The sequence below is a fragment of the Atractosteus spatula genome, chromosome 25 (genome assembly GCF_055471065.1).
Source record: "Atractosteus spatula isolate fAtrSpa1 chromosome 25, fAtrSpa1.hap1, whole genome shotgun sequence".
Taxonomy (NCBI): Eukaryota; Metazoa; Chordata; class Actinopteri; order Semionotiformes; family Lepisosteidae; genus Atractosteus; species Atractosteus spatula.
The window spans coordinates 2,204,836-2,221,528 of NC_142730.1; the positions used below are offsets into that span (position 1 = coordinate 2,204,836).

General features: G+C 58.0%; 2 protein-coding genes across 3 annotated transcripts; both read right to left on the minus strand.

The window, feature by feature from the left end:
- Positions 1–590: 590 nt before the first annotated feature.
- On the minus strand, positions 591–5,533 carry LOC148815027 (uncharacterized). The gene is made up of 3 exons (XM_088905806.1): positions 5,473–5,533; positions 2,433–2,858; positions 591–829 (listed from the first exon to the last, which is right to left on the minus strand). Exons 1-3 carry the CDS (start codon positions 5,531–5,533, stop codon positions 723–725), a joined length of 594 nt encoding a protein of 197 aa, XP_088761932.1. The 3' UTR covers positions 591–722.
- A 431-nt stretch (positions 5,534–5,964) lies between these two features.
- Positions 5,965–16,214, minus strand: znf574 (zinc finger protein 574). 2 transcript variants are annotated; one of them, XM_088905380.1, is made up of 7 exons: positions 16,164–16,214; positions 14,563–14,735; positions 13,473–14,463; positions 12,819–13,389; positions 11,163–11,260; positions 10,685–11,085; positions 5,965–7,948 (listed from the first exon to the last, which is right to left on the minus strand). In XM_088905380.1, the coding sequence occupies exons 2-7, from the start codon at positions 14,728–14,730 to the stop codon at positions 7,370–7,372; spliced, it is 2,808 nt and encodes a 935-aa protein (XP_088761506.1). In that variant the 5' UTR covers positions 14,731–14,735; positions 16,164–16,214; the 3' UTR covers positions 5,965–7,369. The 2 variants fall into 2 exon arrangements, with proteins under 2 accessions (XP_088761506.1, XP_088761505.1); XM_088905379.1 differs by lacking the exon at positions 11,163–11,260.
- Positions 16,215–16,693: the final 479 nt, after the last annotated feature.

The window sequence follows — 16,693 nt, forward strand, 5'->3', positions numbered from 1 at the left end:
GGTCCCCCCGCCTCTCTGCCGAACCCCAGCCTCCCGCGGCTCCCATCCCCCCCCCCCTCCCCCCTCCCTGGCTCTGCCTCCCCTGAGCCGCCGCCCCCCTCCCCGCTGCTACCGCCGGGCACGAAGACCCCCTTCTGCCTGTCCGCGCCCCCAGTCACCCCCGGGCGTCGCCGCGGAAACCGCAGGCTCACAGGCCCCTGGCCAGCAACCACCTCCGGCTGCTCTGGGGCGCCCCCTGCTGGTCCCGGGAGACTTGGCGGGAAGAACCACAGCTCTGGCTTCCTTGGCCGAGACCGATCCCAAAAGATCTCAGCTGGACTCGGAGGGGACAACCCCAGGGGAAGGAGGACAGGACCAATCCACACACAGAGGAAAGGAGGTGATGTGAGACAATCCCCAAGTCAAACCCGCTGAAAAACTGGGATAGACCACTCCTGCAAATAAATCCGCAACAGAAATCCGCAGGTTTTCCAAAATCCCATTTCCAGGTTTCTCTGAGGCTCTGGAGGTGTCCACATGGACAAAAATGAATGATCGTTTATTCCCCAGCAGAAGGTCCACAGGCTGTAGATGTTTTTTTTTTTATTTTTTTTATCCAGTTTGGAAAAATCCGCAATAGAGGATTTGGGAACCCCGGGGGCTGCTGGGAATCCCAGCCCACTCTGGGACAGCAGGCAGAGAGAATGATTTGGGAAGTCCGGGGAGTCTGCCTGGCTGTGTTTTTATCCCGATGTTCCAGGGAACATTGCAGCCCATTTCGGAAAGCATGAATCCCCCAGGAAGACTAATCCGAGTGGCAGCTGTGTGTCCAGTGGGGGAGTGCGGCTGCCTGCAGCGATCCCGGGAAAACAGAAAACAGGGAGAGAAGACGGGATTGTGAAAGACAGGAATATCACAACAGCTCAGCTGTGTCACTCCTGCACCCCCTCCTCTCTTCCTCACTCCTGCACCCCCTCCTCTCTTCCTCACTCCTGCACCCCCTCCTCTGTGCCTCACTCCTGTCTGCCTCACTCCTGCACCCCCTCCTCTCTGCCTCACTCCTGTCTGCCTCACTCCTGCACCCCCTCCTCTCTGCCTCACTCCTGCACCCCCTCCTCTCTGCCTCACTCCTGTCTGCCTCACTTCTGCACCCCCTCCTCTCTGACTCACTCCTGTCTGCCTCACTCCTGCACCCCCTCTTCTCTGCCTCACTCCTGTACCCCCTCCTCTGTGCCTCACTCCTGTCTGCCTCACTCCTGCACCCCCTCCTCTCTGACTCACTCCTGTCTGCCTCACTCCTGCACCCCCTCTTCTCTGCCTCACTCCTGTACCCCCTCCTCTGTGCCTCACTCCTGTCTGCCTCACTCCTGCACCCCCTCCTCTGTGCCTCACTCCTGTCTGCCTCACTCCTGCACCCTCTCCTCTCTGCCTCACTCCTGCACCCCCTCCTCTCTCCCTCACTCCTGTCTGCCTCACTCCTGCACCCCCTCCTCTCTGCCTCACTCCTGTCTGCCTCACTCCTGCACCCCCTCCTCTCTGCCTCACTCCTGTCTGCCTCACTCCTCCACCCCCTCCTCTCTGCCTCACTCCTGTCTGCCTCACTCCTGCACCCCCTCCTCTCTGACTCACTCCTGTCTGCCTCACTCCTGCACCCCCTCCTCTCTGACTCACTCCTGCAGGGACAGAGCCTCTGTCTGTGCTGAGAAATCACTGATTTGCCATCACGTCCTCTTCCCTCTCAGCCTGTGCCAGGGGCACCCCAGTGCCAGTGCAGATCTGGGGTCACCCCGTGTCCCGTACACCCCAGCGCCAGTGCAGATCTGGGGTCACCCCGTGTCCCGTACACCCCAGTGTCAGTGCAGATCTGGGGTCACCCTGTGTCCTGCACACCCCAGCTCCAGTGTGCAGATTTGGGGTCACCCTGTGTCCGGTACACCCCAGCGCCAGTGTGCACATCTGGGGTCACCCTGTGTCCCCTACACCCCAGCTCCAGTGTGCAGGACAGGTGGCACTGACACACACACACACACACACACTCACACTCTCTCTCTCAGACAGGCCCACTGTCTCAGAGGCTCCCCTCCGTTTGCTCTTGAGCACCTGAGCAGCCCAGAGACCCCGGGCCAGGGTTCCAGAGGCACGGTCCCCCTCTGTCCGCAGCTCCCAGCGGCGCGCGGGGATGGAGGCCGAGGCGGGAGAGGCAGAGGGAGAGGGTGGGGGAGGGGGGAGCGGGGCCGCCGAGCCAGAGTCGTTCGCGAGCAGCGGGGACGGGGGACAGGGGGGACAGGGGGGACGCCCCGGCACAGGGGAGAGGAGAGGGGCACAGCCCACGCCACACAGGACACGCCACACGCCACACAGGACACGCCACACGAGAGCCGCCGGCCGGCCGCCCGCAGCTCCGCACCAGCGGCGGTGGGAACAAAGGCGAGCAGGTGGCGGGGAGAACTCACCCATCCGCAGCAGCGCAGCTCCTTCCTCGGGAGTCCGCCGGAGCGCCCCTGCGCCTCCCAGCCAGCTCCTCTCTCTCCCTCTATTGTCCCGGCCCTCTCCTCCGGCCCCTCCGCGGAGGAGCAGTTTGTCCAGAACACGCAGCTGCTCGGCAGCGGACCCTCCCGACGCGCTGCCAGACGCACACGCGCGCGCGCGCCCCCCTCTGCCGCCGACGCAGGCGAATAAAATCCTCAGGAAGATGGCAGGGCGGCCGAGCGCTGGCGAGGACTGCGGCCGGCCCCGGGCGGCTCCGGCGTCGGCGCTGCCAGGAGAGAGCGACAGGAACACACAGCCTGAGCCCCAGCTGCTCCCCGGCAGTGAGACGGGGTCTGTGACTCCAGAGCCGCGCAGCGCAGCGCTCGCTACAGCCACACAGCCATCCCTCTCTGCTCACCTCTCTGCGCTCACCAATCACACCGCCCCCTCCCCCCCGCTCCTCTCAAAGACAGAAATCACCCCCACACACACAGCAAGAGCCACTGCGCTCAGACAACCTGCCATTTACCCTTTCACACACACACGTACCCCTTCACACACACACTTCCACACACACATGTACCCCTTCACACACACACACCCTTACCCCTTCACACACACACTTTCACACACACGTACCCCTTCACACACACACTTTCACACACACCCTTACCCCTTCACACACACACAAACCCTTTCACACACACACTAACCCCTTCACACACACACTTTCACACACACACGTACCCCTTCACACACACACTTTCACACACACCCTTACCCCTTCACACACACACAAACCCTTTCACACACACACTAACCCCTTCACACACACACTTATCCCTTCACACACACACACAAACCCTTTCACACACACACTAACCCCTTCACACACACACTTACCCCTTCACACACACACACAAACCCTTTCACACACACTAACCCCTTCACACACACTTTCACACACACACATACCCCTTCACACACACACTTTCACACACACACACAAACCCTTTCACACACACACGTACCCCTTCACACACATTCACACACACACAAAAACCCTTTCACACACACATTAACCCCTTCACACACACACTAACCCTTTCACACTAACCTCTTCACACACACATTAACCCCTTTACACACATTAACCCCTTCACACACACACTCTTTCACACTAACCCCTTCACACACACACTAAACCTTTCACACACACACTTACCCCTTCACACACACACTAAACCTTTCACACACACACTTACCCCTTCACACACACTAACTCTTTCACACTAACCCCTTCACACACACACTAACCCTTTCACACACAAACTCTTTCACACTAACCTCTTCACACACACACAAATCCCACACACTTTCACACACACACTAACCCCTTCACACACACAAAAACCCCTTCAATCACACACATCCTTTCACACACACACTTTCACACAAACCCTTCACACACCCACTCTTTCACACACAAACCTTTCATACACACACTAACCCTTTCACACAGACATACTTTCACACACACATTCATATACAAACTAACCATTTCATGTACTTTTCACACTCACACTGACAAAATCACTGACATATCCAATGATACACAGATTCATACTGACACACATCACTGACACACAGATTCATACTGATTCACACTCCAACATAAACTGAAAGGCAAAAATAGATGTTTGTTTATGTATCTGGCTGTCTCTCTGTGTCTATCTCACTGTCTGACTCTATGCATGTGACTATATCTGTCCAGAGCTCTCTGATGTCTCTTTGCACAACTTCGTTCATCTATCTACTCTGATGTCAGGCTCAGTCCTCAGCACTGTTCTTGACTCGTCTATCTACCCTGATGTCACGCTCTGTCCTCAGCACCACTCTTGACTCGTCTATCTACCCGGATGTCAGGCTCAGTCCTCAGCACCGCTCTTGACTCGTCTATCTACCCTGATATCGGGCTCAGTCCTCAGCACCGCTCTTGACTCGTCTATCTACCCTGATGTCAGGCTCAGTCCTCAGCACTGCTCTTGACTCGTCTATCTACCCTAATGTCAGGCTCAGTCCTCAGCACTGCTCTTGACTCGTCTATCTACCCTGATGTCAGGCTCAGTCCTCAGCACTGCTCTTGACTCGTCTATCTACCCTAATGTCAGGCTCAGTCCTAAGCACTGCTCTTGACTCGTCTATCTACCCTAATGTCAGGCTCAGTCCTCAGCACTGCTCTTGACTCGTCTATCTACCCGGATGTCAGGCTCAGTCCCCAGCACTGCTCTTGACTCGTCTATCTACCCTAATGTCAGGCTCAGTCTTCAGCACCGCTCTTGACTCGTCTATCTACCTGGATGTCAGGCTCAGTCCTCAGCACTGCTCTTGACTCGTCTATCTACCCTGATATCGGGCTCAGTCCTCAGCACTGCTCTTGACTCGTCTATCTACCCTGATGTCAGGCTCAGTCCTCAGCACTGCTCTTCAGTGTACACCCTCTGTGAACGGGCTGGGTTCTCTGTTTCTATGGTGCTGTACTGCCCCCTGACCCCCCTCTCAGGCACACAAGCTGCCTCTCTCGCTCAGTTCTTACGCACTCTGTGAACTGGAGCTCTTCACAACCCCCAAAATAATCTCACTCTCCCTCCATCAGGGAACAACACGCAGAAACATGGAGGACCAGCGACAGGCTGGAAAAGCACACGCACGCACCTGCGCGTGCACACACACACACTCACATGCGCACGCTCACACACAGGCGCGCATGCACACACACTCACATGCGCACACACACTCAGATGCGCGAACGCACACACGCACACACACACACACACACACACACACACAAGCAGAGCATACAGATCTGTCCACGCCAACACACCTCTGGGTCTCACGCGTATCTGTCCTGACAGTTTTAATCAGCGAGGCCGTTATCGATGACCTTCATTAAAAAAAACAGGATTTTGTTGGACCAATTTTATTGATCTTCCTCGCAGTGGACGTACGCCCACCCCCACAGACCCATCCTCCTGCCTTTGTCTGGTGCTTGTTCAGAGGCTCCCTGTGTGTGGTCTGTGTTCATGACGGGGAGAGGGGTGTAAAGGCACTGAGAAAGAGAGAGAGAGAATTGACATTCTCCCCCAGTGCTGAGCTCTGCTTGTGGAATAATGATGAGGCACTCAGTATTCCAGTCGCACACACCGGCACTATCAATGAGCGAGAGAGAGAGGGATGGAGAAGAGCAACTACAGGGAGAGAGGAGGAGGGGGCAGGAGAGAGCGCTGGAGAACAAGCAGAGGGCCAGTGGAGGAGAGGGAGGAGGGCACAGCATCAGCTCACAGGAGCAGACCCAAACCCAGCCTCCCGGCCGCCCCCTCCCCCTCTCTGCCCTCCGGCGAGGACAGCGGTGATAAAGGACCGGTCCCTCTCTCCCCTCCCCCGAGCAGCCTCTGCACCACCCCCCCCCCCCGAGCCTGGCTAACGTGGCACTAAGCCTGCGTGTCAACAGCACTGGCACTCCAGGAGAGCCCCCTCGCTCGCTCGCTCAGCTGAACCTGCCGATCCCCGAGTCTCCCAGGGAGCGGGCCGGACACGCTCGCTCGCCGCGCACAGAGCCGCTTCCTGTGCGCGGGACTGAGCACACTTCCTGCTGGGCTCCGCAGGTGGCTCCGTGTCCTCTGCGGTGACTTTGACAGAGTCAGTCAGCTGTCTTCCCCTCCGTTCATCACTACAGAGATTAAGTCCCCCTGCCTTGACTGTGCGACCCCTGGCAGATATTAAACATCACAGCTCTGCTCTACTGAGTGCAGTGTCTACAAACATGTTCACCCTCTCACACGCTGAGCCCCTGTCTGCAGACACATTCACCCTCTCACACGCTGAGCCCCTGTCTGCAGACACGTTCACCCTCTCACATGCTGAGCCCCTGTCTGCAGACACGTTCACCCTCTCACACGCTGAGCTCCAGTCTGGAGACACGTTCACCCTCTCACACGCTGAGCTCCAGTCTGGAGACATGTTCACCCTCTCACACGCTGAGCTCCAGGCTGCAGACACACTCACCCTCTCACACGCTGAGCCCCAGTCTGCAGACACACTCACCCTCTCACACACTCACCCTCTAAAACAGGTGGACAGGTACACTGTGCATGTTCACAGTTTTTTAGTCTCTACTCACAAGCACAGGTGCTCACACCTGAAAACACACACCTGTACATCAACACAATACTCACACACCTGCATCACAAACACCTTTACAGTTTTTGGTTTTCATAGAATACTGGAAAAATCTGAGCTGATTTATTTCGCTCAGTTCATGTTTCCAGGAATGGCAACTGAACACCTGCTCTGGCCAAAACATGGAGCTGTTTATTGGTAGACAAACAATACAATTGGAAATGAATCTGTTGATTATGGTCATGTCCAGTAAACTGAGCCAAGGAATCTTCCACTGGAGCATGAGCTCCTCTCCCTCAACCTGTTTACTCCCGTCACCCTCTCTCTCACACATCACCCCACCCCATCTCCTCCCTCCTCCTCACTCTCCCTCCCTGTCTCCTCTCTTTCTTCCTGTGTCCTCTCTCCATCACCCACTCTCTCCCTATCTCCTCTCTTAAATTCACCTTACCTCTCCTTGTTTCCTCTCTCTCCATGTGCTTCTCCTGTCTCTCTCCCTGTCTCTTTTCCCTGTGCGTCTCCTCTCGCTATCCACATCTCCTCTTCCTGTGCATCTCCTCTCGCAATCCACATCTCCTCTTCCTGTGCGTCTCCTCTCTCTTCCTGTGTGTCTCCTCTCGCTATCCCCCATCTCCTCTTCCTGTGCGTCTCCCTCTCCCTCTCCCTCTCCCTGGGCATCTCCTCCCTCTCTCCGTGTACGTCTCCCTCTCCCTCTCTCTCTCGCCCTGGGCATCTCCTCCCTCTACACAGTCTCTTCGATGACGTACTCGATGTTGTGCTGCATGATGGGAAGCAGGCCCGCGCCCTGCCCCTCCACGGAGGAGCTGTCCGGCAGGGAGGGCTGGAGGAAGACCAGGGGGGCCGGAGCAGGCGGGACACAGGGGGCCGCCCCCTCCCCTGCGGGCATGCCGCTGCTCTCCAGGGCAGGGGGGGCGGCCTGGACCAGCAGGATGGTGCGCACGGCCGCCTCTCCCTCCGGGCCGGGAGCACCCGTGGGCGCCGGCTCCCTCGCCCGGGGCCTGGCGGCTCTCCGGGGGCCGCGCTCGGCGGCCGCGCCGCCCCCCGGCCCCCCCGTGTCCGCGCCGCGGGCGTGCGTCTTGCGGTGCTTGCCCAGGTTGGACAGGGAGCGGAAGGCGCGGGAGCAGACGGGGCAGGAGTAGGGCTTCTCGCCGCTGTGCGTGCGGGCGTGCTCCGCCAGCCGCGCCGCCAGGACGAAGGACTTGCCGCAGAGCGAGCAGGCGAACGGCCGGGTCCCGCTGTGCAGCCTCTCGTGGTCTCGCAGGTGGGGGATCTGTCTGAAGCGCTTCCCACACTGAGAGCACTGAGAGAGAGAGAGAGAGAGAGAGGGGTTAATACAGACACACTGACTGGACACTCCAGTACATTAACACTGCACTGAGAGAGAGAGGGGTTAATACAGACACACTGACTGGACACTCCAGTACATTAACACTGCACTGAGAGAGAGAGGGGTTAATACAGACACACTGACTGGACACTCCAGTACATTAACACTGCACTGAGAGAGAGAGGGGTTAATACAGACACACTGACTGGACACTCCAGTACATTAACACTGCACTGAGAGAGAGGGGTTCATACAGACACACTGACTGGACACTCCAGTACATTAACACTGCACTGAGAGAGAGAGGGGTTAATACAGACACACTGACTGGACACTCCAGTACATTAACACTGTACTGAGAGAGAGAGGGGTTAATACAGACACACTGACTGGACACTCCAGTACATTAACACTGCACTGAGAGAGAGGGGTTAATACAGACACACTGACTGGACACTCCAGTACATTAACACTGCACTGAGAGAGAGAGGGGTTAATACAGACACACTGACTGGACACTCCAGTACATTAACACTGCACTGAGAGAGAGGGGTTAATACAGACACACTGACTGGACACTCCAGTACATTAACACTGCACTGAGAGAGAGAGGGGTTAATACAGACACACTGACTGGACACTCCAGTACATTAACACTGCACTGAGAGAGAGGGGTTAATACAGACACACTGACTGGACACTCCAGTACATTAACACTGCACTGAGAGAGAGAGGGGTTAATACAGACACACTGACTGGACACTCCAGTACATTAACACTGCACTGAGAGAGAGGGGTTAATACAGACACACTGACTGGACACTCCAGTACATTAACACTGCACTGAGAGAGAGAGGGGTTAATACAGACACACTGACTGGACACTCCAGTACATTAACACTGCACTGAGAGAGAGAGGGGTTAATACAGACACACTGACTGGACACTCCAGTACATTAACACTGCACTGAGAGAGAGAGGGGTTAATACAGACACACTGACTGGACACTCCAGTACATTAACACTGCACTGAGAGAGAGAGGGGTTAATACAGACACACTGACTGGACACTCCAGTACATTAACACTGCACTGAGAGAGAGAGGGGTTAATACAGACACACTGACTGGACACTCCAGTACATTAACACTGCACTGAGAGAGAGAGGGGTTAATACAGACACACTGACTGGACACTCCAGTACATTAACACTGCACTGAGAGAGAGGGGTTAATACAGACACACTGACTGGACACTCCAGTACATTAACACTGCACTGAGAGAGAGAGGGGTTCATACAGACACACTGACTGGACACTCCAGTACATTAACACTGCACTGAGAGAGAGGGGTTAATACAGACACACTGACTGGACACTCCAGTACATTAACACTGCACTGAGAGAGAGAGGGGTTAATACAGACACACTGACTGGACACTCCAGTACATTAACACTGCACTGAGAGAGAGGGGTTAATACAGACACACTGACTGGACACTCCAGTACATTAACACTGCACTGAGAGAGAGAGGGGTTAATACAGACACACTGACTGGACACTCCAGTACATTAACACTGCACTGAGAGAGAGGGGTTAATACAGACACACTGACTGGACACTCCAGTACATTAACACTGCACTGAGAGAGAGAGGGGTTAATACAGACACACTGACTGGACACTCCAGTACATTAACACTGCACTGAGAGAGAGGGGGGTTAATACAGACACACTGACTGGACACTCCAGTACATTAACACTGCACTGAGAGAGAGGGGTTAATACAGACACACTGACTGGACACTCCAGTACATTAACACTGCACTGAGAGAGAGGGGTTAATACAGACACACTGACTGGACACTCCAGTACATTAACACTGCACTGAGAGAGAGAGGGGTTAATACAGACACACTGACTGGACACTCCAGTACATTAACACTGCACTGAGAGAGAGAGGGGTTAATACAGACACACTGACTGGACACTCCAGTACATTAACACTGCACTGAGAGAGAGAGGGGTTAATACAGACACACTGACTGGACACTCCAGTACATTAACACTGCACTGAGAGAGAGGGGTTAATACAGACACACTGACTGGACACTCCAGTACATGAACACTGCACTGAGAGAGAGAGGGGTTAATCCAGACACACTGACTGGACACTCCAGTACATTAACACTGCACTGAGAGAGAGAGAGGGGTTAATACAGACACACTGACTGGACACTCCAGTACATTAACACTGCACTGAGAGAGAGAGGGGTTAATACAGACACACTGACTGGACACTCCAGTACACTAACACTGCACTGAGAGAGAGAGGGGTTAATACAGACACACTGACTGGACACTCCAGTACATTAACACTGCACTGAGAGAGAGAGGGGTTCATACAGACACACTGACTGGACACTCCAGTACATTAACACTGCACTGAGAGAGAGGGGTTAATACAGACACACTGACTGGACACTCCAGTACATTAACACTGCACTGAGAGAGAGAGAGGGGTTAATACAGACACACTGACTGGACACTCCAGTACATTAACACTGCACTGAGAGAGAGAGGGGTTAATACAGACACACTGACTGGACACTCCAGTACATTAACACTGCACTGAGAGAGAGAGGGGTTAATACAGACACACTGACTGGACACTCCAGTACATTAACACTGCACTGAGAGAGAGGGGTCACCTGGTAGGGCCTCTCTCCGGTGTGGATGCGCAGGTGCACGCTCAGCGAGGACGCGGTGGTGAAGTCCTTGCCGCAGTGCTCGCAGTGGAAGGGGCGTTGGGGCGCGGGGCCGTGGGTGTGCAGGTGGTGCTCCAGCGCCCCCTGCGTGGCGAAGCGGCGCCGGCAGGGCGGGCGCGGGCAGCGCAGGGAGGGCAGGCCGGCGTGCGACAGCTGGTGCAGCTCCAGCCGCTCCTGGGAGGCGCAGCGGTGGCTGCAGAACGGGCACTTCAGCGCCGCCGCCGCCCGGCCCTTGACCGCCCCGCTGCCCTCCCGCGCCCGCCGGCAGCGCGCCGTGTGGCCGTCCAGGGACGACTGCGTGACGAACAGGGCGTCGCAGTGCGGGCAGGAGAGGGGCGTCCGGTCTAGGAGCGAGAGAGAGGGTCAATACGGGCCCGTCTGGGCCGCGCGCGGGCGCCGGGCGCCACCCCGTCCCGCTCACCCTGGTGCGCCAGCATGTGCAGCTGCAGGTGCTTCCTCCGCAGGAACGACTGGTCACACAGCTGGCAGGGAAACGGGTACTGGCCAGTGTGCGAGTGCCTGGGACACAGCAAGAGACACTCGTCAGGTGGGGCAGGTGTGTGTTACCTGTGACACTCCAGGTGCGAGTGCATCTCTCCTGTGTGTGTGGACAGGTGTGACAGTCCAGGTGCGAGTGTGTCCCTCCCGTGTGTGTGGACAGGTGTGACAGTCCAGGTGCGAGTGCATCTCTCCCGTGTGTGTGGACAGGTGTGACAGTCCAGGTGCGAGTGTGTCCCTCCCGTGTGTGTGGACAGGTGTGACAGTCCAGGTGCGAGTGCATCTCTCCCGTGTGTGTGGACAGGTGTGACAGTCCAGGCGCGAGTGCATCTCTCCTGTGTGTGTGGACAGGTGTGACAGTCCAGGTGCGAGTGTGTCCCTCCCGTGCATGTGGACAGGTGTGACAGTCCAGGTGCGAGTGCATCTCTCCCGTGTGTGTGGACAGGTGTGACAGTCCAGGTGCGAGTGCATCTCTCCCGTGTGTGTGGACAGGTGTGACAGTCCAGGTGTGAGCGCGTCTCTCCCGTGTGTGTGGACAGGTGTGACAGTCCAGGTGCGAGTGTGTCCCTCCCGTGTGTGTGGACAGGTGTGAGTGTGTCCCTCCCGTGCGTGTGGACAGGTGTGACAGTCCAGGTGCGAGTGCATCTCTCCCGTGTGTGTGGACAGGTGTGACACTCCAGGCGCGAGTGCATCTCTCCTGTGTGTGTGGACAGGTGTGACAGTCCAGGTGCGAGTGTGTCCCTCCCGTGCGTGTGGACAGGTGTGACAGTCCAGGTGCGAGTGCATCTCTCCCGTGTGTGTGGACAGGTGTGACAGTCCAGGTGCGAGTGCATCTCTCCCGTGTGTGTGGACAGGTGTGACAGTCCAGGTGTGAGCGCGTCTCTCCCGTGTGTGTGGACAGGTGTGACAGTCCAGGTGCGAGTGTGTCCCTCCCGTGTGTGTGGACAGGTGTGAGTGTGTCCCTCCCGTGCGTGTGGACAGGTGTGACAGTCCAGGTGCGAGTGCATCTCTCCTGTGTGTGTGGACAGGTGTGACAGTCCAGGTGCGAGTGCATCTCTCCCGTGTGTGTGGACAGGTGTGACAGTCCAGGTGCGAGTGCATCTCTCCTGTGTGTGTGGACAGGTGTGACAGTCCAGGTGTGAGCGCGTCTCTCCCGTGTGTGTGGACAGGTGTGACAGTCCAGGTGCGAGTGTGTCCCTCCCGTGTGTGTGGACAGGTGTGAGTGTGTCCCTCCCGTGCGTGTGGACAGGTGTGACAGTCCAGGTGCGAGTGCATCTCTCCCGTGTGTGTGGACAGGTGTGACAGTCCAGGTGCGAGTGTGTCCCTCCCGTGTGTGTGGACAGATGTGACAGTCCAGGTGTGAGCGCGTCTCTCCCGTGTGTGTGGACAGGTGTGACAGTCCAGGTGCGAGTGTGTCCCTCCCGTGTGTGTGGACAGGTGTGAGTGTGTCCCTCCCGTGCGTGTTGACAGGTGTGACAGTCCAGGTGCGAGTGCATCTCTCCCGTGTGTGTGGACAGGTGTGACAGTCCAGGTGCGAGTGTGTCCCCCCCGTGTGTGTGGACAGGTGTGGCAGTGTTACCTGTGTATCAGCAGGCAGGTCTGAGTCTTGAAGGCTGCCGGGCAGTCGGCGCAGGAGTAGGGCAGCAGGGAGTCCTCCTGCGCCGGCCCCGCCTCCCCGCCCTCGCCGCGCTCCTGCGCCGCGCGGCGCGCGTCCGCGATGGCGTGGGCGATGCGGTGCTGCTTGAGCGTGCCGGACTGCGTGAAGCGCTTGCCGCAGCGCTGGCAGCCATAGGGCTTGTGGCCGCTGTGCGTCAGGCGGTGGCGCGACAGGTTGCTCTGGCAGGAGAAGGCCTTGCCGCAGGTCTCGCAGGGGAACAGGCGCTCGCCCGTGTGGCTGAAGACGTGCGTGCGCAGGTGGCAGCGGCGCCGGAAGCCCCGGCCGCAGTGCGGGCACACGTGCGCCGGCGCGGGGGCGGCCCGCGGGGCCAGGGCGGGCGGCGGGTCCCCCCGGGGCGAGCCCGGCGGCGCCCGCTTCCTCCTCAGGAGCCGCGGCGGGTGGCGGCGCGCCCGCCTCCTCTCGGCGTCGCCCCCCGCCGGCGCCGTGGCCTCCTCCGGCGCGAGGGCGCTCTCTCCCGCCTCCTCCACCGGCGCTGGGGAAGAACGACGGTTTAGGGGCGATGCGGCCGGCGACTCTCTCCCGCCACCAGGACAGCCCGAGCGGTCAGCGAGTTACCTCTCCGCGCCGCCTCCGGGGAGCCCTGCTGCTCGCTGGGCACCAGGTACAGAACCCCTCCGGACCCTCCCAGGGCCTGGCCCTCGATCACCAGCAGGGGGCCCTGGTCTTCCTCCTGTGCGGCCCGGCCCGGCTGCTCCTCTCCCTCGCGCTGCCCCTGCCCCTGCCCCTGCCCCGCACCCCCCGCCGGCCCGCGGCCGCCCGCCCGGTGCTCCCTGCGGTGGTACAGGAACTTCGTGGTGCTCATGAACGTCTGGCCGCAGACGGCGCAGGTGTGCAGCGCCCCCTGCAGGCCGTGCTGGTCTCTGCGGTGGGAGGCCAGCGCCGGCTCGGACCCGAAGCCCGACCCGCAGTCCACGCACAGGAAGCTCTGCCCGGGACGCCCGCCCGCGCTGCGAGACTCCGGCCGGGCCTCCGGCTCCGCGGGCTCGGGGCACACGCGGGTCTGCTGGCCGCCCTGGGGGAGGGTGCCCTGGTTCTGCTCCAGAGCGGCGTGGGGCTGGGCCGGGCCAGCGCCGGGCGCTGCCTCCCCCTCCACCTCCCCGGCGCGAGTCAGGTAGGAGTGGTCTCGGCTCACCAGCGCCACCGTGTGGTCGGCCCTCCCCCTGCCCCCCTCTCCCTCCTGCCCCTGCCCCGGGCCGGGCCCGCAGCCCTGCTTGCGGTGGTGCTGCCACATGCTCAGGGATTCCAGCGGCACCTTGCACTCCCCGCACTGGTACCGGATAAGCGGACCAGAACTGTTCGCGCCGCTGGGCTGGGCCCGGCTCCGGGACGCTGGGTTCTGCCTCTCTGCGTCCCGCCTGGGCTGGGCCTGCAGGCTCGGGTGGACCTGATGATCCGGTGGGGGGGCTTGGGCGGGGCTGTGCTGCTGGGCCGGGCCGGGGGCGGGCGGCTCCGGGTTCTGGCTGGGCTGGCCGCAGGCGCTGTGCTGCTGGTGCCAGAGCAGCTCGTCCAGCGTGGCGGCCAGCAGCCCGCAGGGACACTGGTACAGCTGGGCAGAGAGAGCGGGACAGCAGAGGTCAGAGGTCAGAGGTCAGAGGTCATGCAGCTGCTTCTCCCTCCTCCTCCCCTCCCCCACAGCCTGCAATACCTCAGTCACCATCCCAGGGGGCGCCGCGCCGCTGGCCGCCTCCTCCTCCCCGCTGTCATCAGGATGTGATGTCAGCTGGTGGGACAGCACCTCCTCGAGGGAGGAGTAGAGCTGATAGCAGCGGAAACACATGTAGAGGGAGGAGCCATCACTCTCCGCACTGTCCATCCCCACTGAAACAGAGAGAGGGGTTAATACAGACACACTGACTGGACACTCCAGTACATTAACACTGCACTGAGAGAGAGAGGGGTTAATACAGACACACTGACTGGACACTCCAGTACATTAACACTGCACTGAGAGAGAGAGGGGTTAATACAGACACACTGACTGGACACTCCAGTACATTAACACTGCACTGAGAGAGAGAGGGGTTAATACACACACACTGACTGGACACTCCAGTACATTAACACTGCACTGAGAGAGAGAGGGGTTCATACAGACACACTGACTGGACACTCCAGTACATTAACACTGCACTGAGAGAGAGGGGTTAATACAGACACACTGACTGGACACTCCAGTACATTAACACTGCACTGAGAGAGAGAGGGGTTAATACACACACACTGACTGGACACTCCAGTACATTAACACTGCACTGAGAGAGAGAGAGGGGTTAATACAGACACACTGACTGGACACTCCAGTACATTAACACTGCACTGAGAGAGAGAGGGGTTAATACACACACACTGACTGGACACTCCAGTACATTAACACTGCACTGAGAGAGAGAGGGGTTACTGACTGGACACTCCAGTACAGTACAGTAGTGGTGGTGATAGCTCTCTCTTGGCAGACTGGGCCTCGATGACCTGAATCTGACAGTATGAGGTGAAAAACAGGACAGGTGGAGAGTCCATCAGCTCTGGCTGCAGAGAGACTCTCTGCACCCCCCCTACTCCACCCCAGCACTCCGGGCTGTAGGACAGAGGCAGCAGATCCCACTGGAAAGAGCCACGTCTTTACCCAAAGAGTGGTAGGTGTCTGGAATAACCTACCCAGCCACATTGTTAAGGCAGATTATAATGTGGCTAGCTTCATAACCATAATAAATCTCACCGTGCACGGTGCGTACTACACTTTCCTTCACATTTACCACCAGTAATGCAGAAACAGGACAGATCGTGATGGGGCTCTGAGGGTCTCACCCGTGCTAGAGGCGCCCCCTGCTGGACGCAAGCTTCACAAACGCGGACTGACAGCACTGAACAACAGGTCTCCTGGTACTAATCTTACAGCGAGTCACGGGCGTTGTACTGGTATGTGCGAACGGTACATACACTGTCACCAATATAAGAATACTTCATAAAAACTGTAATTAAATAATAACCAGAACTGTGTGCCGAAGACGGTTCGGGCGGTGGGCGATATCCCAGCAGGCGAGGCGGAACCAGTCTATCTCGGCCGCAAGGAGCTCGATGGTGTATCAGGGCCTCCGGTACCCCGCCCGGGACTCCGGCTTCAGACATCCGCCGCCCCGACGACGCTGAAAATCCGACCCCGCTTGATGGAGGTAACAGACCCCCACTTCTCGCACGTTGTTTTAATGTAAAACCCAAAAAAAACACCCCAAAACACGCTCAACTTACCTCCTCAGAATCTCTCTCCTTTCGAGGTATTCAGGCACGTCTCAGTGACGCCTTCGCTCATTGGCTGCCTGTTCCCGGCAGAAGGGACCAATAGGGACATCGCTGTAGCAGGAGCATAGGGGCTTTGCAGATGACGTCATCCACAGCCGTTGGCACACTGGTTTCCGCCATTAAGGAGCTGAACGGAAAGTCTGCCACGGCGCAGGCGCAGGACTTCCATAGACGCTGTCTGCGCAAATTACCCAAACGACAGACCTGCGCTGCACCATAGAGAGCTGACGGTCCCGAGTCATCTCCTGTGTTTGGAGCGCCCCAGATCAGCGTCTAGCAAACTGATGTTTTACCATGATATTCATATCTCCATATCCACTGTATAACTCCTATACATCTGCCCTGGCACAACAGACTGTTCAGGCACTGTGGGCTCAGAATTGCCCTCTGCAGTAGTATTGCAGTAGTATTACTGTGTCAGTCTGTGACAGACACTCATTTGCGATAAAATCAGAGACTGAGAAATATCTACAAATAAT

Excerpts from the sequence above, each read along its gene's own strand:
- LOC148815027 (XM_088905806.1), bottom strand. The coding sequence starts at position 5,533 with ATGAACACAGACCACACACAGGGAGCCTCTGAACAAGCACCAGACAAA. Across the intron at positions 2,859-5,472 it reads AGACAAAGGCAGGAGGATGG|AGAGGGATGGCTGTGTGGCT; the intron begins GTCTGTGGGGGT and ends AGAGGTGAGCAG. Across the intron at positions 830-2,432 it reads AGCTGCGCTGCTGCGGATGG|GCAGCCGCACTCCCCCACTG; the intron begins GTGAGTTCTCCC and ends GGATCGCTGCAG.
- znf574 (XM_088905379.1), bottom strand. The coding sequence starts at position 14,730 with ATGGACAGTGCGGAGAGTGATGGCTCCTCCCTCTACATGTGTTTCCGC. Across the intron at positions 11,086-12,818 it reads ACCTGCCTGCTGATACACAG|ACCGGACGCCCCTCTCCTGC; the intron begins GTAACACTGCCA and ends TCTCGCTCCTAG. Across the intron at positions 7,949-10,684 it reads CCGGAGAGAGGCCCTACCAG|TGCTCTCAGTGTGGGAAGCG; the intron begins GTGACCCCTCTC and ends TCTCTCTCTCAG.